Below are 26,174 nucleotides of genomic sequence, written 5' to 3'. Positions count from 1 at the left end.
AAAAAAACAAATTATTAAGAATAACCAGTTTTTTTGGAAGAATTTTAAAAATGCCCAAACCGCCAATATTTTTGGCGGTCCGGAATTTTTAGGCACCTCAACTTTGCACCTCTCATTAACATAGCAAACCACCTTCAAAAATCGTGAAGATTTACCGACATGCAGTCTGGACATGATAGAACAAGACTATGAAGTTTCATACAAAATCTCAGAACAGGTCGTGAGATATCGGCTCTCAAAAATTGCCCGAATTGCTGAATATTTCATTATGAGTCCAAATTTGCACATCTGGTTAACATAGCAAAACACCTCCAAAAGTCGTGAAAATTTACCGACATGTAGTCTTGACATGGTAGAATAGGACTGTGAAGTTTGATACAAAATCTCTGATAAGCCAAAATTATATATGTTGAAAACTAGGGTTGGAAATGAAAAATAAGCCGAGTTTTGATTAGATTAGGTTTAATTAAGTTAGAAATGTCCAAAAGTTCAAGTTACTGCCCTAGTTATGTTTGTTCTACAGGTAATCAAGTTTATGGAGCTTAACGAAGTAAAACGGGCGAGTTAGCACGAAGAATGGAGCTTCTGCCATAGCCATTGCGGCCCGGAAGAGACCCATTGCGGCCCGCAACCAAGAAGCCAGAATCAAGCTGAGTCAGGGCATTTCTGCCACAGCCATTGCGGCCCGTAATGGGTATTATTGCGGCCCGTAATGGGTATTATTGCGGCCCGCAATAACCTTAGAATTCTTCGCGCGGTCTGTTAACTTTCACCATGCTCTGCGGCCCGCAATGAATGTATTGCGGCCCGCAATTAGGTCGGTTCAGAGCCCGAATTTGTTATTTTTGGTTGGTTATTTCTGGGTTTTTGAGTAGGGTATAAATAGGAACCTGTAGAACAGATGGAGGACGTTTTTATAGAGTTAATTTCTGATTTTGAACAAGGAAGAACAAGGAAAAACTAGAAGAGAGAAGAAGGAAGAAGAGATCATCATTGATCAATCGGTTTTATTATTTTCTTTCCTTTGGAACTATTTTATTCTTTTGATTTGATTTGTATCTTAGCCATGATTGGCTAAGGGCTTTTCTAGGGTTGATTAGGGCTGTACTTGAAACTTTTGTTATGATTTAGTTGGTTTTATTTTATATATTCTTGTTCTTTGTTATGATCTATTCTTTATTTTAATTGATTGTGAAGACTTAATCGAAATCACATGAAACCCTAGGATTTGGTATTTGCAATTGAGAAATTGAATATTAGGTCCAGACCATAAGGAATATGGTATTTGATAGGCTAGGTACCGAGAGGTGATGCTTGTCTTATACGGGCTTTACCTAATAGTTTAGAAAATTGTGCCAAGTACCGAGAGGTGAAAGATAGTTTTCTAGATTAATTGGGACAGTAAGAACTTAATGACTTTAGATTAGAGTAGCCAAGTACTGAGAGGTGACGTTTATTCTAATTTAAAGATGATATTAATATAGAAATATCACTTTGTACCTACAACACCAAACTGTGCATTCATAAACATAAGAACATAAATTTATAAACCAATTAGTCGTGACATTAGTGGATAGGAACCCTAAGAAACCCTAATTTCTCATTCTTGTTAAAAACCTAATTTTGTTTTAAAGACTTTAGTTTAATTCATTTTAATCGAAACCAAACCACTTGAACAAACACAAAACCTTTTTACTTTCTTATACTAAATTAAATTGTTAGGTTAGAGTTAATATTCCAACTTGTCCCTGTGGAGACGATCCCTAAGTACTACTTGACAAGGTTGTACACTTGCAACCGAGAGTATCAACTAGGATTTATTACTTGTATTGTAATAATTCACATCAATCTCCGAACAGGTCGTGAGATATCGGCTCTCAAAAATTGCCCGAATTGCTGAATATTTCATTCTGAGTCCAAATTTGCACATCTGGTTAACATAGCAAAATACCTCCAAAAGTCGTGAAAATCATATGGTTATCTATTTTTGTTTTTAAAATGCAAACATGTACTTATTAACCAGATGTGCAAATTTGGGATCATAATGAAATATTCAACAGTTCGGGCAATTTTTGAGAGCCGATATCTCACGACCTGTTCGGAGATTTTTTATCACACTTCACAGTCCTGTTCTACCATGTCAAGACTACATGTCGGTAAATTTTCACGATTTTTGGAGGTGTTTTGCTATGTTAACCAGATGTGCAAATTTGGACTCAGAATGAAATATTTAGCAATTCGGGCAATTTTTGAGAGCCGATATCTCACGACCTGTTCGGAGATTTTGTATCAAACTTCACAGTCCTGTTGTACCATGTCAAGACTACATGTCGGTAAATTTTCAAGACTTTTGGAGGTGTTTTGCTATGTTAACCAGATGTGCAAATTTGGACTCAGAATGAAATATTCAGCAATTCAGGCAATTTTTGAGAGCCGATATCTCACGACCTGTTCGGAGATTTTGTATGAAACTTCACAGTCCTATTCTACCATGTCCAGGCTGCATGTCGGTAAATTTTCACGATTTTTGAAGGTGGTTTGCTATGTTAATCAGAGGTGCAAAGTTGAGGTGCCTAAAAAAATTTGCAGTGCAGCTTTAAAAAAAAAAAAAAAAAATTCGGACCGCCAGGAAATTTGGCGGTTTGGGCATTTTTAAAATTCTTCCAAAAAACTGGTTATTCTTAATAATTTGTTTTTTTTTTGGGTATTTTTAAAAGAAATCGGAATAAAATGGATTGCTACACAATTGATTTTCATTATAGAACAAGAGCTCAAAATTCAGTACCTGAAATTTGAATTGTACAGTGCATTGGAGTTTGATACCTTGTCAGGGGACAGGGGGTCTCATTCGAATCGGATTCAGAGAATCTGAAGGAGTATATTCCTAATTTGTGTTTCTCACTGGACCATCTATGCATATAAAATGAATGGAGCTAGCAATTGAATCCCAAATTGCAAATGATCCGGATTTGGATAAGGCTAAATTAGCTCAAAATTTTAGGTCCCTCTCAAATGGCTCGTTTTGAAACGGTCAATAAGGCCCCGGATAAGACGTTCAGATCCTCTCCAGTTCACCCGAAATATATTCTACTTGATGCAGAAAAATGAGTCCCCATCAGGCCATCACCCATGTGTGCATTATTGTTTGTCCAAAGGAAATGGAGAATATTTGTTGTCGCCGGATAAGGTTGGTTAGAGCCTTAGAGGGAAAGCAACCGGGAGATGAACCTATCCTAGGTTCTGAGTTCTGACTTCTGACTATTGTGTGCACTCGTGTGCCATGCTTTCTTCATCTCTTATCTAAATATCATCAGAGGTTTTCATCGAAAAAAAAATATGTGGCGGCAATTTTCTGCATTCACTCATCTCAAAACAGATGAACAGTTAGATTTGGAAAAGCAGAATCCCTGCATTCACTCAAAGGAGTTGGTTTTTATACAGTAATCCCTTGCACAATTTTCTGGTATATTACAGTCTGATTTTAATAAAAAATGTAAAAAATAATAGAGCACGAGAGGATAAAAAGAAACCGAGTTATTGCAAGTCGCTACATCTACAACGAATTATCTTCTAAAGAACGAACCAAACACACTGTAAAAGAAATAATTTTGAACCTACTTTAATCCTTTTAATGCATACTGATAGAATTGCATGATTCCTTCATTGCTACCTTGTGTATTTGCGTTTGTAATTGTGGCCTACTAATAAGAACCCCAGCCAATCATACTAGTTTTAGTTTTGTAAACAGAAATGCTGAATTACCAAAAATAATAAAAGCTGCTATGGGCCTATGGCTGCAACATTCCCATTATATTTTCCGAGTATTTCTAGAAAACAAGGATTGGGCCGAATGTGGCCTAGAATTCTGCGTCTCCAGCCCGAGAGCCCAACTACTCGTTCGTAGAATTTAACCGGAGGCCTCCATTACCTACCTCGCTTTAAATTATCTCTATCCCTAAATCCCGTAGCATTGCTCCTCGCCTCTTGCTCTACCATCTTCTTCTCCGCTCTCAACTCTCTCCTGTTGCTCAGCAATGGCGACTTCACTCTCTTCTCTCGCTTCTCTCGTAATCAATCTTTCTTTATCGTTGTACTTGCAGTTGGATAATCTAGCTATTGAATCGCTCTTTTATTTCGTTGTGCTGATCCTCTCCATTTCTCTGTTTCATCGTGACAGGCCAGTGTACGACCAGCTATCGGCACCGGTCGGAGGAGAGTGACCGTACAATCTTCCATTGTGTGTTCCACTGTGAATCCCGCCTCCATGCAACAGAGAAGCGCTCTCTCTTCTCCAGCTTTCTCCTTGTCTGCTCCTTTTCTCGCCATTTCGTCCTCTCCATCTGCTAGGAAGAGGTTCAGCAGGGCCCACTGCACGGTCTCTCCTCGTGCTGATGCTGAGGTTCTCTAGCTCGTTTTTCTTGTATGCTTCAAAAGTACGAATATTGGGTTTAGGGTTTATATTTGGGTCATAAATGGCTTTTTGGAGCGACTTTTTGTCTTAATAGTTGCAATCCTTGATAACAAATAATGTACATACGTTGTAATTTAAGTGAGAATGTTATATTTGCTCCAAGTTGCAGACTATTTCATAGTTCTGAAATTGAAACCGTCAGTCAAAGTTGTGATTCTTACGTACTGAATCAAATTCTTCTCGACACAGAGATTTCATTTCACTGTGTAATAGTTGGTTGTAGTTTAGATTCTAATAGAAATGCATAGTTTGAAGTGCCAAAGACGAAATTGGTTCTTATTTCGTATTTCCTTGGGTATATTTTGGAACAAAGCACGATCTGCACATATAGTTTATTCATAGTTTGTTTTGAAACTTCCGATTTTTGCAGGTGTTGTAAATGACATTGATAATTTAGGTCCAGTTTCTATTAAAACTGTATCTGACACCATTAGTTATATTTTGTGGTATAACTTCATTCCAAAAATTGCACAAATTTAATCTAATCGTTATCCAATTGAATTTGTTTCTAACTTAATTATCTACAATGAATTACAGTTTTGGTATAGTTTATTACCTACAAATTTTATGTGAAGTTGTGAGGAATGTACCCAACTAGATATCTGAAAACAATGTAGCAATAACAACTGCCCGATGGAGAACCCCGTTTGAAATTTGCCTAATTAGACCTTATCAAATTTAATGTTGTGTAAGTTGTCTTATTTGGGGTCTATCTAGTGTTGTAGTTGTATGGGAGTTGCATTGGCAATTTGGTTTAGATTTAGGAACATATCTAATAATAGATGTGGGGTATAATTTCTGTAGTTGTGTCCAAGATAAACGAGTTTATTATGATTCAGGGCATAATCTGGATGATGCCGAATACCAGGTGGGAATTGATCACATTGGATCTGATCTTAAATTCAATTAAATCTGATTTTGAGATTTTCTTCTAAACAGGTAGCACCGTTGCAATCAAAGGTAACAAGTAAGGTGTACTTTGACATAAGTATGGGTCTCGCAAACACGAGCCCAGTTGGAAGGGTTGTGATTGGTTTATATGGTGAAGATGTCCCCCAAACTGCTGAGAATTTCCGTGCCCTCTGCACAGGTAACATGTCTTTGTATTGCAGGCTTTTCTTCAATTCAAATGATCAATTGGACCTTTAACTTCAGTTGATCTCCAAACCATCTCATGCTTATCGCTATCAATTGCTCTTAACTTGATTTTTCCTCAAATGAGTCTCACTTTAACCACGTTTATCCTTAACACCTTGTTTGGATGGAGAGTACAGGAAGGGAGGGAATGGAAAGGAACAAAAACTTTATGTTGAATTGTGTTTGGTTGATAAAATTATATCGGAGAAGGGTATAGGGGTGAAAGGTTTAATCTTCTATCATTATAATTAATAGAATCGGTTTCCCTCCCAAATTGGGGTGTAACAGATGGAAAGAAATTTTGTTACAAATATTTTTAGAAAAAATGATACAAATGCCCAACCATATATCTTACATGTATAATTTTCATACAAAATTTTTTTCTCAAACCTACAACAGTCACCGAATTTCTCATTAATCTCCTAAATTTTAATCCACCAAACAAGAAATAAGACGGAAATGAAAGTTAAATTTATTTTCTCTCATTAATCATTCAAACACGAAGAGGTTGAATATGTTAATCTTCCTTTCTATTCCATTCCATTCCCTTCTATTCTTTACCTCCCATTCCTTCCTCTACTCTCCATCCAAACAGGGTGTAAGTTTTACTCTTAGTTCGTGCAATTGAAAGCAAAGTCAAATAATTATTAATGTTATATAGGTATGCTCTAATTAACAATGGATTCCTGATTATGTTGTAGTAAAATTCTTCACTTGCATCATCAAACTCTTGCTTTCCAAGTGCACTATTCTAATTATTAAAGCACAAAAACAGATACAAGACAAATTTAAAGTTATATATCACATTTCATCTTCTTTTCTGTCTTTTATAATTTGTTTTACTGTTCTCATATTGTATTTTCTTGAATCAGGAGAGAAGGGGTTTGGCTATAAGGGATCCTTTTTCCACCGTGTCATTAAAGATTTCATGATTCAAGGAGGAGATTTTGACAAGGGAAATGTATGTTTTCTTTCATACTTAGTTTAAAAAAATTACATACAGATGAGTTGATGTTTTTGCCTTAGGTACTTGTGCATGATATTCTTTTGGTAGAATGGCAGTTTGAACTCTATTTGGCTAGTACGGTCCTGTATGGTTAAGCTTTGTTTTTTTTTTCTTTTTTCCTTTGGTATTATTGACCTTATCGTGAATTCATGATAGTTAATCTTCAGTTATCACTGATCAACTGTTTAAACTTTAAAGCTTAATTAACCTGCAAACGAGGCCTTGTACAAGAATGGCACTGAACAAGATGCAAAACCTGTTCGCAATCATTGACTGCGATAGTTGGAAATGTTTATTGATTTCAGGGCACTGGAGGGAAAAGTATATATGGGCGCACCTTTAAGGATGAAAACTTCAATTGTATGCATTGACTATTGACTTTTTGGTAAATCTTAGTTTTTGGAATCCAATAATTAGGTTGGTGACAATGACATTTTTCTTTGCTTCCCTTTTTCCTTTTTTGTTTTGTTTTGTTTAATACTGTAGTGACACATCTTGGACCTGGTATTGTTAGCATGGCTAATGCAGGACCCAACACAAATGGAAGCCAATTTTTCATCTGCACTGTCAAGGTACATGCACTAAACATTAACATTATTGGTACAGCATGGTGCCACTAGACATAGTTAAGGGCCACTTGACATCAATTGTGCAGTATGGTGCTGGAAAAGAGTTGGGTCCTAAAGTTTAAACCTCTGGTTTAATTCACTTTCCCATTTAACCATATGTTTTCAATTGTACTTTATTTACTCTTGAGTTGTAATAAACAAATAATAAATGAAACCAACTATAAGCTGGTTAGTATTCAAAATCTGAAAGAAAGTGTACTCTAGGTAGGTTGTTTTAGTCGGGCACATACTAAGCATCATTGCAGTGTATTTACCAATTTAGGGTACCATTTTTTAGGGAATCTCACACATCAAAACTGCAACTATATTTTGTAAACAGAATATAAAGATAACTCCGTATAACATGAAAAGAACATGGGTAAATATCCACCCAACTTCACCTTTATCTAATTTTGGTCTCTGACCTGTTATCCATATCATGTCATAGTCTCCATTTTAAATTCAAATTGGATGCAAATTGTAAACTTTCTAATAATTTCCTTCTAATCATGTATTATCCTATTCCTTGAAATCTTGATCCCTTGGGGGATTGAATTAGGAATATTATACTTAACCCCGAACGTGTTTCTCCGCCTTGCCGCAATCAGTGCAAGCGCAAGTCTTTGATGTTGCAATGTGGGTCTCACAGACAGATTCAATCCCACCCCCTTCTAGAAAGCCAATGTCGGTCTGGGTGATTTTGCCGGGGGACACTTACACGGTCACTGGAATAATACCATCCATGTAGACTTTCAGGTGTCATATACACCGCATGAAGTGGATAATCTCACATATATTTAACTACATTGTTTGATTAATAATTTTATAAATAATTTTATACCCTATGTACAAACCATATTTTTCTTAGACGTTGCCACAAAACAATTAAATTTACATGCTATAATTAAATAATGCAATTATATGAAGGATTATTTTATATTTTGTGTAATTGTAATTTAAATTAGAGAAAGTAATCCAACTTTGATAAAATTTAAAAGTTTACTGACTAAGATCTGGTAGATCAAGTTAAGTGACTAAATGCAAATTGAGGGTAAAGATGCATATCTCCCTTGAAATTCACCTGAAGAAGATGTGCCAATTATCTCTCTTTACCGTATAGGTCTACACAAGCAAGATATTAATCAAATACGGGCTAGACCCATATTTCTACTGAAAAAAAAAGGTCTACACAAGCAAGGAAAAATGGATGTTTAGACTTGGTATAGAAACTAAACTAGGAGATAAGGGGTACACTTGATATTCAAGATATTTATTGTTTTGCAAGGTTATGTATTGTTTTGAATCTTTGCACAGGCATTCATGGAACTGTTGTTTTTTCTTGGAAGGTTGTTCAGCTGTATCTTGATGCTGGTGTTTATTGTTAATTCTTGTTTCTTTTGTTAGACACCATGGTTGGATCAGAGGCACGTGGTGTTTGGCCAGATAATCGAAGGAATGGATGTAGTCAAGATGATCGAGTCTCAAGAGACTGACAGAGGGGACCGCCCCAAGAAGAAAGTCTTCATCAGCGAGTGTGGCGAGCTCCCTGTTGCTTAGTTACCAGAATGCTTACTCGGGTAGCATAGGGAACATATTTTTGTCATGCACCCTTTTGGACCTCTTTGCTATAGAGTGAATTTTTCTGACCCATCTTATTTGGGTCTGAGGTGGCTGGTTTGCAAACTTAATCGCAAGACATGACTTAATCAATAATTGGTTTCAAATTTATAACTAGTTTGTAATTAACTGTCCAATCTGTGGTGGAGAAAGCCGGGTGACCTTAGATCTGTCAATTTGTAGAAATCATGCTTTATAAGTGTTGCTATGAGATTAAAATGCGAATTCGTATCCTCTGCATTAACTCAAAAGGGAATCTTTTGAGTTAATTAATCTCAATCGTTTGATATGTTTTAAGATTCGTGCGGAATAGATCTGCACTAATATTGAAATGTTACAAGTAGGTACCAAATTAGCTCCTTATTAACTCAAAAGATTCCCTTTGAGTTAATGCAGAGGATATGCATTCATTAAAATGCACAATATAATATACAGATCAAGGTCTGTAGGCTGGTCCAACTAATTGTCAAAAGGTTGCTTTGATTTATTCGCAACGGCTTTACAAACGCTGAAGTTTTCTTATTTCGTGTTGATACTGCTAAAAATTAGAATTTGGAGAAAGGAAACTGATGTTCTGAATCAGCTGACGACCTCATGTTTGTAACTAAAATAGATAGATATTGGTTTGCTTCTCAGCTCTCAGCAACTAGGCCTATTATTAGGCTCTGGTTGGAAACGAATTAAATAAGAATTCAATAAAATAAAAAAAGTACAAAATAATTTTTTTTTTTTTTTTTTGAGGACTTAGCAGAGGCTGCCAACCATAAAAATTTATTAATAACAGGAAAAAAAGTATTTACATAGTGGGATGCAATAATTGCAGATCAGCCCCTCAAACATCTAATATTCACTACCTTCAAGTATAAATAAATTATTTAAGATTGAAGTTCGTGATCGGCAAACATTTTGTTCTAAAATAGTAGAAAAGGATTTGATTGCTAAGATTGAAATTTTATAAGCGGTATATTCGATGACATTCACTTTTTAATCAATTAGTTTAAATTCACGGAGTTTTACCAGTTTATTTATTAGAGGATTTCCTGTAATAAATCTTCAAACATGGAGTAAGAACATGGAGTAAGAGGCAAAGTAAGTTTTTATTCCATATTTAAGCTGCTAAAATGAGGAATACATGGAGTAAGAGATAAGTTCAAATGTTTATTTTCTAACATTTTATTTTTCTAGACAAATTACTTTAAATCACAAATAATCAAACGAGCTGTAAAATATAAAAAATAACACGGATTAAGTAATTTAATCCTTATTATCTTTGCTCCACAATTGAATACGATCCTAATAATTTGTTTTCCTAAAATGTACAAATTAAAGTTTCAGTTAACTAAAAGCACGAGGTGCGAGGGTGGCAAAAGTTGTAGAGAGGAAATGAAAATTTAGAGGACCTCGTCAATACTCCATACTAGCAAGTAGCAATAATAAAATTTTGTCAAATCTGTACTCTTGCAGCGAGATCCCTTGAATTTTCTGTGCTTTGATTTATGTCAATTTTAAAAATAAATCAAGAATTTGTTTCTGTTTATTTCATTTATCTTTTCTTTAAGAAGGCAATCGAACTTACATTTTAATTCTAATTAATATTCTATCAACTTGAAAAAAAATAAAGAAAAAAGTAAAATGCGTCTGCCGGGAGTCGAACCCGGGTCTATTGCTTGGAAGGCAATTATCCTAACCGTTGGACTACAGACGCTTTCATGCATCCGATTATAATAAAATGATTAATATTCAATCACATCACAGTCACCAGGTTGCACCGGTTGGAGGGAAAACCAAATACCCAGCCAAAACCCAAAAACCCTTCGAAACAGAAAGCGCCGATGGTACGAAGGCTTGGTCGTGTCGTCCTCTCCGACGACGAAGAAGATAACGAGACCGCCGCCGGCCCGACGACTTCCCACGACGGCCTTCCCAGTTCATTGCCACCTATTCCTCCTACAAATGCTAACCCTAACCCTACGACGCCTTCCAACATCTCTGACGACGACCAGGATGATTTCTCCACAGTCCCTGATGAATTCGCCCCCTCCTCACCTCCCGCTCTCTCCACATCGCCCCATCCAGTTCCCTCCACAAACAACACGCAAAATGCAAACTCAAACTCTAGAACTACCCCAATCGACCAATTCTTGCGGAGTCTGGGACTATGCATTCGGCACGAGTGGCTTGAAGCGTGCTCTGACAGAATCTCTGGTACAATGCACTGTTACGATAGACTTGCTGACAGCGAGAAGGCTAAGAAGATATTTGAGCAGTTCCTTTTTGCTGATTTGAATGAATGTGGAGCTGGCGTGTTGCCTGAGAATATTGGGATGATGCACAAAGCCGAGCTTGATGGTCCTTTTGTGCTACAGGTTAGATCCTTTCCATTTTATTAGTTTTAACTTCAAGTCCGATCTCAGGATAGGCAATTTTGTAGCAGTTCTAAGATAGAGATATTTTATTTCTTCTAAATTTGTTCGAATAAAGTTTAGCTTCATACAAGAAAAATACGTACTCTGTTGGAACGTAAAACTTCAAGTTCGATAAACTGTAAAGTTATCAGAGGGCGGTATATGTAGCTCGATAAAACAGTAAGGTTTATGTGGGAAATATGTAGTTCCTATGTAGCAGGGACTTTTTAACACATGTTTGTAAGGAAAACATTATATGAGATAATGGTTTGCTATTTACTACCGTAAAATATTTTTGCAATTTTCATGAAGTTTTATAACTGCTCCGGCGTGTTTAGGTTTTTAAGGAAGTCCCATCTTTCATGTAATTTCAAGCCATCTATGTTACCAGGATATGCCACCCACATTAAATACGCCCAGCCAGCATTTCTGAATAAATTAATGATTTTGACTGCCAGATACGGCCACTAATACACGCAGATACACGTATCAGTACACGAGATGCCATAAAAAATAGGTCTCACATGGAATCCCTGTGCTGGGAGTGCCTCTTTGCATAGGGTGACCCTTAGCTTTTATAGGAGCTGTTGCGCTCTTGTTTATATTTCTACTGAGTGGATTAAAAGCATTGCAAGTTGTGACTGCAAAGATGTTCTCTCTCTCTCTCTCTCTCTTGTTTCTTTTAAATGATACCTGTAGGTGAGTATGTGTTCTTCCAGCCATTGTGCATGTGAGACCAACATGTACTACATTCCCCATAAATACGTTGCTTTAAATAGTAAAGGTTAAGATAAGTTCTTTTTTTTGACCCAAACTTTCTTATATCATACTTTGAATATTATAAATTATTGTATATCAAAAATGATAAAAATATGCATATAAAAAAACGTATTGTATCCTTGAATTTTTGAGAACTGTTGTATCACCTTATTCGTATGCGTGCAGCACAGCAAGCCATGAGCAAAAAGCAGGATATTATAGAATTATCTAAATCTCTCCTTTTTTTTTTTTTTTTTTTTAATTGTGTGTTACCATTTGTGATGAAATTGTTTGAAAAATTGATTATTCATTGAGGAGAAGCATATGATAAATTACAATTGAACAATAAAATGAAATGATTTTAAGTAGTGTAAATAAGATAGCTTTTTAAAGTGGCCTGGGATTAACATGCAGAGACACATTCAACTAAATCTGCAATCTCCCTCCTGTGTGAGAATGTGTGGTCTATGAACTGGTAAAGATGTTAGACACAGAGATGGGCACTTGCTCCTTGTCAGTCACAGCTTCAAGGAGGCTACTGACAACTTTTTTTTCCTTTTCTTTCAAGCATGCAATTGGATGATTAAACCAATCTAATAGGTCACTATGATAATTATATTTGTCTGAGAGAGAGCATAGAGAGAGTATATCGTTTTGACATTTCATTTTATTCTCCTTTGCTTAAATAGAGGAGTTGGATACTTGGCCGTTCATAGGTCATTAAATATGGTCTTAATAGAGTGTTCAAGTCTAAGAACACTTTACATATGATATTTAGTTATCGATATGTACAATTCTCTCACAATTATACCATGAGTGATGTCAAGTTAAATAAAACAATAATATATTTCCCATAACAAAAGGGTCCAAAACCATACACACACTCTTATGAATTCAAATCATGAGTAAAATAGTTTCTAAACCAACATAACCTATCTTTAGTTTATTTCTGAATCATTTTAATTTTGAAATTTTAACTAGGTTGATGAGGTGGTGAACATCTCAGCTCCAATTAAAGAGAGATATCAAAAGGCTCCTGCAGGCCCCAAAAGGTGCCTCAAGCTATCCATGACAGATGGAGTCCAACACGTTTTTGGCATCGAGTATAGACCAATCAAAGAGCTTGAAGTTCTTGCACCCTCTGGTTTTAAGGTCATTTCTAGAATTTTTGCATTATGTACCAGGGTACAGAACCTGTACCGGCGCCATGGTTTCAGATCTTTACCCACAAAGTATTAGTTTAACATTATAAATGTCTGTTGCGCAGATGACCTAGTTTGACCTTGTTAGGCTTAAATTATCTGTAAGTTAGTGCAGTTAATTAAGAGTTTACCCCACTTGAAAATCAATTTTCGTTTAAAACAAACTAGTCATCACCTCTAACACTTCAGTTGTCACCATGCTCTGCAGTTGACTTCAATTGAACCTCAAGCATACTATTTGACAGTTTTAAACAAATCAAGATGTCAACATTTTGGTCAACCAGCACTCAACATTTACCATTTTCCTGAAACATGATTTAATATGAGATTGTAGATTGTAGTTAGAAATGTGCAAGTCAGAAGGGGGCTTCTGATGCTGGTACCAGAAATTATAAGCTTTCTAGGAGGGCTGGTGGATGATTTAGATCAAGCTCGTCAGAGACTCGTTTCTGAAGTCAACAAGCCTCCACGTGGTACAAGGTCTAACATTTTACTGTAAAGGAGGGATCCAATGCCAATGGTCATTGGTGCCAAATGGTCCCAACATTTTGATTTGTGCTTATATAACAAATTTAAAGGATGTGTTTTATTATATCATCTCAATTACATGCATTTATAAAATTGTAGGATTTTGACCTCATTTCAATAGCCATCAAGAGATGCCATAAATTGCCAAATTTGGGGTCATTCATTTTGTTGGCATTTGGTGCATATTGAAATAAAGTTGAAATGATGTAACTTTGTGTGCATGTAGTGTATATATTGTATGGTATGTTTAATATATTCAATTAATTGTTTTGTTAGTTGAAAGTTCAAAAAATTAGTTATTCAGGATCTAATTTTATTGGCACCACCATTTGGCACCAAAATTTTGGGCATTGAATCCCTCCTCTTTAATATATGTTCTGCATCTCTCAAGGTCCATACTTGTCTTACTTGTGTCGTGAGTCATAATTTATGCCTTTTTCAATATGTTTGCTTGTGGTATATGAAGGGCTAATATTCCAGCTTCACCTCTCCCATTTTTTTGTTCCTTTCCTTATATCTTGCGTTGTTTTGAACTCAGTTTTACAAAATAAATTGAGTTTATATTGGGTTCAATTCAGGGTTAACTGAAGCTTAATTGCACAATGAGGTACCTCTGATGCAATATTGAATTAAATTGATGATGAAATTCATAGACTGATTGAGTTTATCTTGGTTACCTTATGACTTAAACAGGCTTATTACAATTTGTCTAGTACTTATTGGTTAGCATTGCTTCCTGTTGCAGAAAACAAGGTGGAATACCTTTATCTAGACGGGCTTCTCTTGCTGCTTGGTCTGCTAACATTGGTACTGGTATAACAGATGATTTAACTGAAAGAAATGCTACTTCAATTCCAGCACCCCAGAGAACTAATTCAGCTCAACTTGCTCGACCCAGTAAGGATGCTTATTATAACTTGATTTACATCTTCATGCTCATACTTTTACCAGTTACACCTCTACTATGATTCTGTAAGTCTGTGCCTGTACTGAAAATTACATCCCATATCAGTACTGATATAGTCAGCCTCAATACTGGTATGTGTTGATATTGTACCGGTTGATGTAACAATAAGCTTCTGCGAGTACTTCTGCAGGTACTTATGTAACTATAAGTTTCTGCCGTAAATGTTCCTCCAAAGGTCCATTGACCTAAATTTTGGCCCAATCCAGCTTTATTTTGTCTTAGCAATCCATAATTTATGAAATCATGCCTCAAAACTTACTAAATCCAGTCCTATCATTTCTTAGTTCTGAAAGTAAACACAAAATAAAATGATTAACCAGATCCTGAATTCGACTTTTTGCAGCTCATTCTCCAGCTACAGCATCTGGAGTTACCATTGATGCGAGAAATACTAACCCCAATATAAGACCAAACCAAATGCAAGAAATCACCGTGGAAGAGGTTGATAACTCACATGAAGAATATTCATTGTTCAACCAGAGTAGAGACTCAGAACAAATGCACACTCGGGACCCACATGTCAGTGCTGGAAGTTCCATTAATTGTTCACATGAACCTTCATGTATGAATGAAGAAAATTTTATGAGTCAAAATAGGGATTCAGAACAATTACAGGGTGGTGGGAACCCGAATGTCATGGGAGAGAGTTTAACGAGTGTAAATGAAGAACCTTCTACTGGCCACAGGAGAAGAGATCTGGTACAACTGCATGGTAAGGGTCCCCCACCCGGCAGTTTCAGAGGTACTACCATAGAAGAAAATGACATGGTTGTTGATGAAGAACCTTCTGTCAACAATTGGAGAGGTTCAGAACAGATGGCATCTGGGGACTCACATGTCAGCTTAAGAAGCATGGCGACACGAGGGAGTGGCATGGCCAATGATGATGAAGCTAATAATACTTTGATGGATTTTATCAATGACGATGCTAAGGATGTTGAATTAGAGAATTCTCCGTTTACCTATATGAGCTCTTTGCAGGCCCAGTGGGGTGCAGAGGAGAGTCGAACAAAGCCTTTCATTAGAGGAAGAATCAAGGTGAGAGATAATACACTTTGTACTTTACCTTAACACCCTCTCCTCAAAATGAATAAATTAAACAAAAAATGAATCACTAAAATAATGAAACTGACCTGTTTTTTCTGGCACTCAGTGTTTCTTAACGGGTGTGAAGTCAAAGTTTGGGTTCCAAGGCAAATTTGATCTTGAAGCTTATATTGACGATGGCAGTCTCATTTCTTTGGTTAAGATCGATCACAATGTAAGCCCCCCCCCCCCCCCCCCCCACACACACACGCACACCAATCCCGTTCTTACTGGTACGTATCAGCCTGCATTAAGCACATGGTTTTTAGTACCTGACTGGTACAGTTCCAAGGAATCTTAATCAATTGGACCCTAATATAACCAATTATCTTCACATTCTTCAATTAAGCAAGATCATTCAATCTCACTTAAGCTTTGTTACCATTTTTTACCCTTAAATATGTTCATGTAATCATAGGTTATCCAGAAAAGGATTGGTCATACCCCAGAGGAGGTGGTGTCTGCTATTAAGTCGTCTGGCACAGAAACAGAAGCTGATATGAGACAAACTATGCGCAATTTCCAGGATTTTTTGCGCCAATTTGAGGTCATTTCTCTCTCCAAAATATTGGAACAAGTATACGATGAGAAAATGTCTTGGTGCTAAGTACAAATGTGTAGTGGCACTTAATACCATAGGAGCGAAAACTTGCATTCTAATTAAGACCAAACTACCTTAATTATGTATTGAGCCTCCATCTACTCTCAATTTCGACAAGCACCTGCCACTGGCCATGTTTGTTAGCTTTTGATGCTTACTTTTTTTATTTTTTGTTGAACTCTTATTTTATGATGAGTATCCATGATGCAGGGAACAATGGTAATAGAAATTAATGCGAGCTCAGATTTGCCGATTGCCATAGAGATGAATCAAGGCTGTTCTTCTGATGATGCAAGTCTTCTTTTCAGAAGGCTTGAGGTAATAGTTGTCATATGGTAACACATTTCCAGTTTTGGTCATGAACTATAGAACTTCCCATTTTGGTTATTGAGAAAGATGTTATTTTACCGCACTGTTAGTTAATTTGCTGTCAGTAGTCAACCCTATCAAAGTCACTGTTTCAACAGCCTTGAGAGGTACTGTCAACAATGCTTAGGAACACATAAGAAATTTCTAAAGTGAAAAATCATCACTCAAATCCTGTAATACTCTGGCAATCATTTAAAGTGTTTTACTCTTCAGAACTTTAATAATAATTTTTTTTGGATCATGATTATTCATTGTAATGGAAATTCTTTTATACCATCTATCGTAATATAATTTTTTATCATTGTTTTTAGGCAATGGAGCAATAGATGATCATCTTTTCATGGTGCGACCCATATATGACAAGAGCTTAAAAATGTTTGCTAGATGAGATTTATCTCGAGCAGTATGATTATAGTCCTGTCAGAATTTCAATGAAACAACCAAGGAATCATTTTACTTTGTTTGTTTCGTTTTTTGTTGTCTACAATGTTTCCTAATTTATAACAGGAGTAAATAACAATGGAAAAATAGCATGTAGAACCAGCTAGCATTGAATGTCTTGTTTTGAAAAATACACACATATATATATTATGATACACTGCTGCACTTTTCTGTTCAAATAATGCTCCCAAGTAAGACAACCATATTGAAAATTAATATAATTTTGAATGAAACAAGACATCCCCTTCCTGCAGCTCAACTCCCTGCGTGCTTTTTCACCCCTTCCGTCTTAATGTTAGGATTCCTTATTGAAGCTGGGTAGAGAAACTTCTTCCCTCCAATTGCCTCCAAAATCCATTTGCTTTGGTTATTGATGTACAGGATGTGGGATACAAAGCTTATAACCTCAGGGGCAAGGTACGCCACTAGGCGGAATGGCCGGTAAAATGATGGCCATGTCAGGTACTTTTCACCCCTACAGGCACCGTCTACTGCCAGCTTAGTTAGCCTCTCAGCCTTTCCAACTGGTACTGGCCCCACTTGCACCTGTCATTGCAACAAATGGATTAGTTTTAGATTGATTGGTTTGCTCTTGAGTCTTGACATATTAGTATTTTAGGATATGGTGCATGTTTCCTAAAAACCCAAAATTTGCAGCACATTTAATTAGAAGAGATTTGGAAACATACATCTCGGGCTTCCTCATTGACGCAAATGTCGCCACCCTTTTGAAGTGCTTTACCTTTTGTCAGCTCCGACTCGACATATCCTGGTGTTAAGATGGTGACCTTTATATCTTTACCAAACTCTGCTCTTACTGACTCGTAGAAGCTGATAACTGCCGCTTTGCTTGCCTAAAGCCACATATGTTAGCAACAAAGAGAAACATCGAGGGAAAATTTTGTTGAGTTTTTAGTGTTATTTGATTTATCCATATTGTTCTTCAAGTGTTAGACAAATCAACCTGCTTTGGCCTTTAGAACCCAGAAGATGATTACTTAACCAACTTGTTACTGTTTCTTAGAAATATCATTCATAATATTTTCACTGTGATATCCTCTAGAGATGCAGTGGACATATGCTGTGTGTGGAGTATTTTTTATAGAACTTCTATAATGAAAGACTTTCGATAGAATTTCTACCATGTTAAATAATCATTTTTTTTAAGACAATTTCTTCGAGTATGATCATTTTTCCAAAAACCATTTGCACAATATTGGCATGGTACATTTTAAGTTTCAGGATGACCATTTATGCAACATAATTGTAAAGATCTTGGGGCTGTGGTTCTCTTACATTGTAGAAGCTTGATCGTGCAATTGGTACTTGACCAGCAACAGATGAATTGACAATGATGTTACCATGGCTTGCTCTCAAATATGGTAGTGCATAATATGTCGGGTACACTGCGCCCCAGAAATTCACATCCTGGAATTGTTCGCATTTATAACCTTTTAGCCCATGTCAATCGACTTGCTAATGGTAAAGCCGGGGAAGTCAATTATCATAAAAAAATGCAACTAGAAAATATGGAGCGAGACCAGTACTTGCAGGTGGTAATGAAATATGTAATTTTGCTGCATTTCAATTGTGATAATAAAAAAAAAATTGAGATTCTTTCTAAAGAAGTATAAGAACACATTGATGCTCTTCAAAAAAGAGAACTCCTTGGTCCTTACCATGACTTCAGTGAAAGCAGTGATGTTGGTTATCTCTTCAAAAAGGCAGCTAGACCATATTCCAGCGTTGCACACCAGATGGTTCACTACAAATGAATCACACAAAATTACACTCAAGTTGCACTGACAATTCAAGTTTGAGATTAAATTTTCCTTCATCTGTGATCATAGATTGCAATTTAGGCCACAAAGATTGTAGCAGAGATGACTAGTCTAGCACAATCCTGTACCGATGCCACATTAATATTGCAATTGAACACCAAAAATGTCTAAAATAAAAGAACAAAAACTATGCCAAAACCTTGCCCAAATATTGTCATTCATGTAACAATTCCTTTTCTCACCTTCATTGTTTTTATATTACTTATACAGTAAATGCTATAGAAGCAGACAGAAGTGTCAAAATCCTGATTGTTAATTCTTTAATCTGAACACAATTTTTTTTTCTTTCTTTAACTTACATTGACCGAAGTGAGATATAGTTTCTTCGATGACCTGTTTTGCTGCTTCTGGATCTGATATGTCAGCTGGTACTACGAGCACATCTGGCGCACCTATGTCCTTTGCAACCTTTGCTACATTTCTTAGTGCTTGTTCTCTCCTGGCCACTAACACCATGTTTGCACCTCTTTTTGCATATTCATATGCTAATTTCTGTTGAAGACAAATTTGTTTCACTAATAATGTCTCGGGGAAGAAAACTCGAATTTTCAACATTAAATAGCTATATATAATTTAGTTACTTTCTTATTATTATTTTATTCAAGAACAGTTAACTGATGTCAGAAGCAAATAACTGAAGTTGAGTTAATGAGTTGGCTTAACATGAGTTTGAAATTTGAATAGTTATTTTCGTCCTTTACTTCCATTTTTATCCTTTTGAGGATTGCTACAGAGATGTAACGGTTTACATGAAATTGTGTTGGTTTTTCTTTTTCCTCTTCCTTTGACGAATTTATTTCAATATCATTTTCTTTCTCTTTGAAGAAAAGAAAGAGGCCTTAAATAGAGAACATTGATTCTTCATAGCAGTCACTGAGACTATTAATCGGGCATTAGGAGTATTAGATGAAAATTAGTTTATGGTCCTCACATCTACAGGTCCCAATTTGATGAACTGTTCTGGGTTCTGGTACAATGTCTGTTGTTCGAGTTCATAGCGACACATGCATTTTGGACCTACCATGTCTCATTAATGGAACTTCTGTAACAGAAAGCTGGAAAAATAAAGTTTCTGTTGTAATTTACCAGAGCACTCCCCTGCTTGGTTAGGTTGCCAAAATTTTTTTGTTTTTGTTTTTGTTTTATGTTGAAAAGATCCATTGATTTTCTTTAAGAAAACAATAATTCTTTTTCAAACTCTAGAAAATTCTGGGGCGATAGAAGTACCTATTGATGCCCATACATAGTGCCATTATTTGAAAACAACATCATTAGTTGCAATATATTCTTGTTGGATCAATATTTTCCCTGATATTTCTGGCGCATTGAAAATAATGGCAACTAATAATGGATGGGCACACTATTCTGGCGCGCATTTGTCCGTACTTTAAATCAATATTTTTGTTTTCAAAGTGAAAACAGTCGATTTGAACGGTTCAACATGAATCCATATGAAAATGTACTTGCATATTAAATTTTACATTTTTTAAATTCTATTTATTTTTTTAGATATCTAGAAAATTATTATTTTTGAATGGATAGAATCTTTAAATCAAGTGATTTTCTACCAATCTAAAAAAATAGTTAAAATTTGTAAAATTTGATCTATAAGTACATTTTCATATAGTGATCATGTTAAACGGTTCAGATCGACTATTTTATTTCATAAGCATAAACACCATTTTCCTAGCTATGAGAGATTCCAGCCAGTAAAAAGAATAAAAAAGAAAAAGAAAAATAATTGGTAATTTAGGAAAAAAAAGTTGCAACCAATGATTGATTTTCTGAACAGTACTGACTGGTGCCCACAACTTGAATGTGCCAGAGTTACAACTTGCTTGTTGTGCCTTTTTGTAGACGCATGTTAGGTCGTGTAGTCCCCAGTTATACGCTATAATAATACTGATAATAATTCCAACACGGAATAATTTGGAGGTGGTACTATTAATTTGAATTGTGGATTAGTGGTATATCAATGTAGCCAGCAGGTGGTTGAAAGGGATATAAATCTGCTGTTATTCTTTGAATAACAGGAATGGGAATAATTAACAGGAACCTGTTATTCTGATCTCAATCATTGGTCTTTGTTGAGATTCGTGCATGATCAACAGTTAGGATCGGAATAATAGGTTGCTGTTGAAAGGGATGGGGATCCTCTCTGCCAAGGCGACATTCTTTACAATGTATTTTTTTTTTTGTAATAAAACATTCTCTACAACCTTAATTTTGAATGCATATTTTTTAATTTGCCGAGATGCATGAGAGGTATAAATTAATGTATATGCTGTTGAATATATTTATTTTTTGTACTGTTTTCTTTTTTTAAATGTGGGTCATAAAGGTGACCGTTGGATTCATGGGACCTTCAAATATTAATTAGCCGCATTAATTTCTCAACTGACAATAATAATACATTCCATGGGAAGAAATATATTGATATGCAAATATAATTGAACTCAAATTCAATTTAGATGGTATTATTATCTACACGTGTCGTTGGATTACTGATTGTGCTTAACTTATGCTCCTTTTTTGGGAATTTTTTATTTAAAATAGAAAGGAACTTAATTGTTTCATCTAAACAAGTAAGTTTGACTTATTTTTTTTTTATGAAAAACAGTTTCACCGATCCTGTGGCAATTGTTATTTGCCTCCACCACCGACCCACAGGAAACAGAATTCAACATGCTCGTTTTCTTGAAATATTTAAACTTAGTTCTATTTAAAAAAAAAAAAAAAAATTCTTTTTTGGGCTTAGCATATCTTCGGTATATTTTTTTGTCAAACTAACTTGCTTAAAAGAGCAGAAGTGTAACCAGTTTTGTTGATCAAAGATACTTTACCTTCTATTTTTAACCCAAATGAACTTTAGATGGTGTTTGCTTGTAATCAGAAATAACTTGATGGCATGTCCAAAGAGACATAAACTGAGAAATTGAGGTGGGGTGCATGTGACATGACACCTCTAACAGCTGCAGTGTAGAGTTCGCATGCACACGACACATCAAATGATCCAAGGGGTGATTAAAGGGGTTGACGGTGGAACCTACATGTGATGTGATTATGCGAATTGTGACAGGCCACATATCAATTCATTCGGCCCAATCGCATTAATTAAACTTACCTAATTAAATGTGGCGATGCCGTATTAAAACTAGTGTATTAATGGTCGGGCGGGTACGGGTACCCCGGGTATACCTGGGCACGGGTACGGGTATGTCTCGGGTACGGGTATGACGGGTACTAGGGTATACGGGTACGGGTATGTCGGGTATTTTTTTTCAAAAACCATACCCTACCCGTCCTATACCCGTACCCGTGTACCCTTGACAGGTAGGGCGGTCCGGGTACGGGTATTTTTTTTTTTCTGGTTTTTTTGTTTTTGTTTTTTTTTTTCTGTTTTTTTTTTTTTTACTTTAAAACAATAAAATATAAATATAAATAAAAAAACAGAAATAAAAAAACAGAAATTAAAACAGAATTTAAAAAAAAGAAATTATAAAACAGAAATTAGAAAACAGAAATTAAAAACAGAATTTTAAAAACAGAAATAAAAACAGAATTTTAAAAACAGAATTTAAAAAACAGAAATTAAAAAACAGAAATTAAAACACAGAAATTAAAAAATAGAAATTAAAAAACAGAAATAAAAACAGAATTTAAAAAACAGAAATTAAAAAACAGAAATAAAAACAGAATTTTAAAAACAGAAATTAATAAACAGAATTTAAAAAACAGAAATTAAATTGAATTTGGGGGGAAATTTGAATTTGGGGTTTGAATTATTGGGTCGGGTATAAGGGTACGGGTACGGGTAAGGGTAGACGGGTACCCGGGTAGGGTAAAGTCGGGTACGGGTAAGGTCGGGTAGGGTATGGTCGGGTATTTGTCCAAAAAAACCGGTCCGGTCCTTTTTTTGCCCGTACCCGCGTACCCGAGTACCCGAGTACCCGACCCATACCCAGGCTCGGGCACGGGTACCCCGGGCGGCGGGCACGGGCGGGTAGGGTAGGGTATACCCTTGTTGGGTATAATTAATACTCTAATTAAAACCAATCTATTTCAAATATGATGGTTAATTAACTGCCTCTGTTCGGCCGAGTACTGTTCACGTGGGAAAAAAAAATTCTGACTGATATAAAATTTTGCCAACCCAATTCTACTCCTATTCCATCAGTAACGCCGAACATGCCCTTAATGATGATTGTACATGTAAAAGTTTAGAAGTTTAGAATTTATTTAGTACAAAGTCAAACAGTTATAAAAAATGAGTTTTTTATAAATTATTTTATACATTTATTTTTCATCCTGTAATACCATCACACAGGTACGTACTTGTGCATTGTAATATGAACACATGATCTTTGAAAACCAATATTCTAGCATCGCACTATTTATGCCACTTATTTGGAGTTAGATAATTAAGTTTTGACAAAGAAATGAGGAATCTTTAAGAAATGGTAGTTGAAATAGTGTGATAGAATTAGGATGAGTAATAGTTGGAAGAGTAATGAAGAAGTATTATTTGAAACAGTTAATTCGTAATGTGTTTTGCTTTTGCAACAAAAACGAAACAGCGAAATTGTATTATTTTTTGCAATCTTTCAACTTTAACCTTTCTATTTTCTCCTCTTTTACATTAATTATATTTAACCTTTCTATGAAACAGTGAAGTCGTATTATTTTTGCACTCTTTCAAATTAATTTTAATCTTTCTATTTTCTCCTCTATTACATTATTTCCAACCTTCCTTTAAAACAGTGAAATTATATTATTTACGCGCTCTTTCAAATTTCAGATCTGTGTTTTACAACAACGTTTGTACGGGATCGTTGTTGTTTGGAATAATGCTAAATCAAAATGTTGTTATATCGGTCAGAAGAGGTTTGTATCTATGCAATATGTATTTAATCTTCATTTTTGTACGTATGTATCCATAAATGCCAATTGGAGGACAATTCTTGGAAGTACATCATTCACATGTAAGGCCTGTGTTATATTTAATTATACCATAGCATTAAACTTTCTGATTAATGCTCGTATTATATTTTTATTTTTGTTTCAGTGCTTTCTAGTAAAGCATATATATACTCATTGTCAGAAAATTAAGACATACAAAAGTACAGAGTCGTAAAAATCGACCTTGTAGGTGCTATTTTTATTTTCAAGGGACAATCCTGCAGGCAACATAGAGTTGCTATAGAGTTGCTATTTCAAATTCAAATTTGAACCAATTTTGTACTGATCAAGATTCATCAAATGTGTTGCCGTAACTCGTGTCATGGGAGACGGTTTGAAATGTGTAAAGCATGAATTCATAAAGCATTTATTCAATTCTGTTTCAAAAAAGGTGCATGCTCAGCGAAGGTACGCTTCAATTAAATTCCCTCAGTAATTTTCCCATTTTCATATCATTTCTTTCATACACACAAGATTCCTACTACTTTTGTACTTAAAAAGTAATTAATGCGCAAGTTGCTCGTTAGAACTTAGAATACATGCGTTGTTACCTATCCAACATTTAGTGACTTATTGTAGAAATATAGATGTATTTAGATAGTTTCGTGTTCTCCACATTTTTAGGAGCTTTTGCCTCACTTTTCTTTCACAGAAGGGGGCCCACAGGCCAGAACCCCATTTATAACTGTATTTCACGGTCAAGCTAGCTAGCAACTTCTAAATATTAAATGTATATATATATATATATATATATATAGAGGTAGGCTAATATACAATCGATTGTTCCTGAGGTCCCGTACAACCAAGTCATTTTCTGATTTTTAAAGTCCAAATGATCGATCCAAACCGTTCATCTTGTTCTCCATATTAATATGTTCTTGGAGACAAAATTTTACATTTTTCTGAATTTTTTTACTATTTATTAAGCCACTTCGAAAACCGCTGATCCAACGGTGGCTTAACAAAACAGTAAAATCAGAAGCCACCGTTGGATCAGCAATTTTCAAAGTGGCTTAATAAATAGTAAAAAAATTCAGAAAAATATAAAATTTGGTCTCCAAGCACATATTAATATGGAGAACAAGATGAACGGTTTGGATCGATCATTTGAAGTTTAAAAATTGAAAAATGACTTGGTTGTACGGGACCTCAAGAACAATCGATTGTATATTAGACTACCTCTATATATATATATATATATATATATATTACAGTGCATTTTACTTTCACTATAAAACTTTCAATATTTTTTTCATAAAAAATTTGTCTGAATCTGATAGATACTGAGCATTACAAATTTATAGATTCCGTACGTATTAATTTCGATCGTATTGTAAATTATTTTTTTGTCATAAATTCACCGTATAAACAACTGAACAACATGAAATGTCAATGAATAATTAATTAATACTTACTATATAGTAAAGAAAACAAAATAAAAATGATAAAGTAAAGAGCATATATATATACTAACCTCGCCTATGCCGGAGGATGCACCGGTGATAACAACAACTTTGCCTCGCAAGTCTTCTTTCTTGAAAGGCCTGACAAAAACCCACCAAAGCAACCTCAATACCAGAGATACTGGTAAATATATCAAGAGGAACAATGTAATGACTATATGTATCAACACACTAAGAAACCCGTTCAACATGTTCATGTAGTGTTTGTTACTAGCTAGCTAGTTAGTGTAAGAGAGTGAAGAGAAGGATTATTATGTGATGGGAAAGAGCGAAGAGGTGTTCTTTTATTTATATCAACATGTACAGTACCTAGGTGGTTGGTAGTTTACCATTAAATGAGGAACATTTACATTATTGGATTAATACAAAACAATTAGATGCATTAGACTTGTACTGATTTAGGGATGTTTTTGGTCTTCTATTCGTAAAGTTCTTCACTTTGATACCGACTGGAGCAAACTTTTTCAGTTAGAAATTATTCTAAATCTGACACTTAGATGGTTGATGTAAAACCATGCGATGGCAATTGGCGTTCAAGTCACTAACTATATATGGTGCTACATCGTCTATTTTAAGTAAGATTTAATAAATACTTTTTTTTTTGAACCAAATGTAATATAGGTAATTGATGCAAATTTACATTAACTGTGCTGAGTTTTTTTGGTCACAATTTTTTTTTTTTTTTGAAAAGAAGTGGGATTGCTACCGATTTCT

At 35.3% G+C, this 26,174-nt stretch overlaps 3 protein-coding genes, 1 long non-coding RNA gene and 1 other non-coding gene across 5 annotated transcripts; 3 read left to right on the top strand and 2 right to left on the bottom strand.

Moving 5' to 3' along the window:
- The first annotated feature begins 3,947 nt into the window (after positions 1 to 3,947).
- On the top strand, positions 3,948 to 8,935 carry PNSL5 (cyclophilin 20-2). The gene is made up of 7 exons (XM_078300317.1): positions 3,948 to 4,067; positions 4,178 to 4,399; positions 5,411 to 5,561; positions 6,481 to 6,569; positions 6,920 to 6,974; positions 7,101 to 7,186; positions 8,627 to 8,935. The coding sequence occupies exons 1-7, from the start codon at positions 4,035 to 4,037 to the stop codon at positions 8,777 to 8,779; spliced, it is 789 nt and encodes a 262-aa protein (XP_078156443.1). The 5' UTR covers positions 3,948 to 4,034; the 3' UTR covers positions 8,780 to 8,935.
- A 451-nt stretch (positions 8,936 to 9,386) lies between these two features.
- LOC144552186 (uncharacterized) lies at positions 9,387 to 9,827 on the top strand. The gene is made up of 2 exons (XR_013510966.1): positions 9,387 to 9,548; positions 9,701 to 9,827. It is a non-coding gene; the product is annotated as an uncharacterized LOC144552186 (long non-coding RNA).
- Positions 9,828 to 10,472: 645 nt separating this feature from the next.
- TRNAG-UCC (transfer RNA glycine (anticodon UCC)) lies at positions 10,473 to 10,544 on the bottom strand. The gene has a single exon. It is a non-coding gene; the product is annotated as a tRNA-Gly (tRNA).
- Positions 10,545 to 10,658: 114 nt separating this feature from the next.
- On the top strand, positions 10,659 to 17,328 carry RMI1 (recQ-mediated instability protein (DUF1767)). Its single transcript, XM_078300313.1, has 9 exons — positions 10,659 to 11,205; positions 12,985 to 13,155; positions 13,540 to 13,685; positions 14,479 to 14,630; positions 15,044 to 15,738; positions 15,854 to 15,961; positions 16,205 to 16,333; positions 16,598 to 16,705; positions 17,068 to 17,328. Exons 1-9 carry the CDS (start codon positions 10,672 to 10,674, stop codon positions 17,080 to 17,082), a joined length of 2,058 nt encoding a protein of 685 aa, XP_078156439.1. The 5' UTR covers positions 10,659 to 10,671; the 3' UTR covers positions 17,083 to 17,328.
- LOC144552182 (11-beta-hydroxysteroid dehydrogenase 1A-like) lies at positions 17,277 to 25,721 on the bottom strand. Its single transcript, XM_078300314.1, has 6 exons — positions 25,472 to 25,721; positions 19,338 to 19,530; positions 18,877 to 18,962; positions 18,494 to 18,625; positions 17,887 to 18,051; positions 17,277 to 17,743 (listed from the first exon to the last, which is right to left on the bottom strand). The coding sequence occupies exons 1-6, from the start codon at positions 25,655 to 25,657 to the stop codon at positions 17,453 to 17,455; spliced, it is 1,053 nt and encodes a 350-aa protein (XP_078156440.1). The 5' UTR covers positions 25,658 to 25,721; the 3' UTR covers positions 17,277 to 17,452.
- Between the last annotated feature and the right edge of the window lie 453 nt (positions 25,722 to 26,174).

This window comes from Carex rostrata, chromosome 3 (genome assembly GCF_964058835.1).
Source record: "Carex rostrata chromosome 3, lpCarRost1.2, whole genome shotgun sequence".
Lineage (NCBI taxonomy): Eukaryota > Viridiplantae > Streptophyta > Magnoliopsida > Poales > Cyperaceae > Carex > Carex rostrata.
Note: the sequence above shows the minus strand (reverse complement) of the source record. Positions and strands in the feature narration are given on the sequence as shown.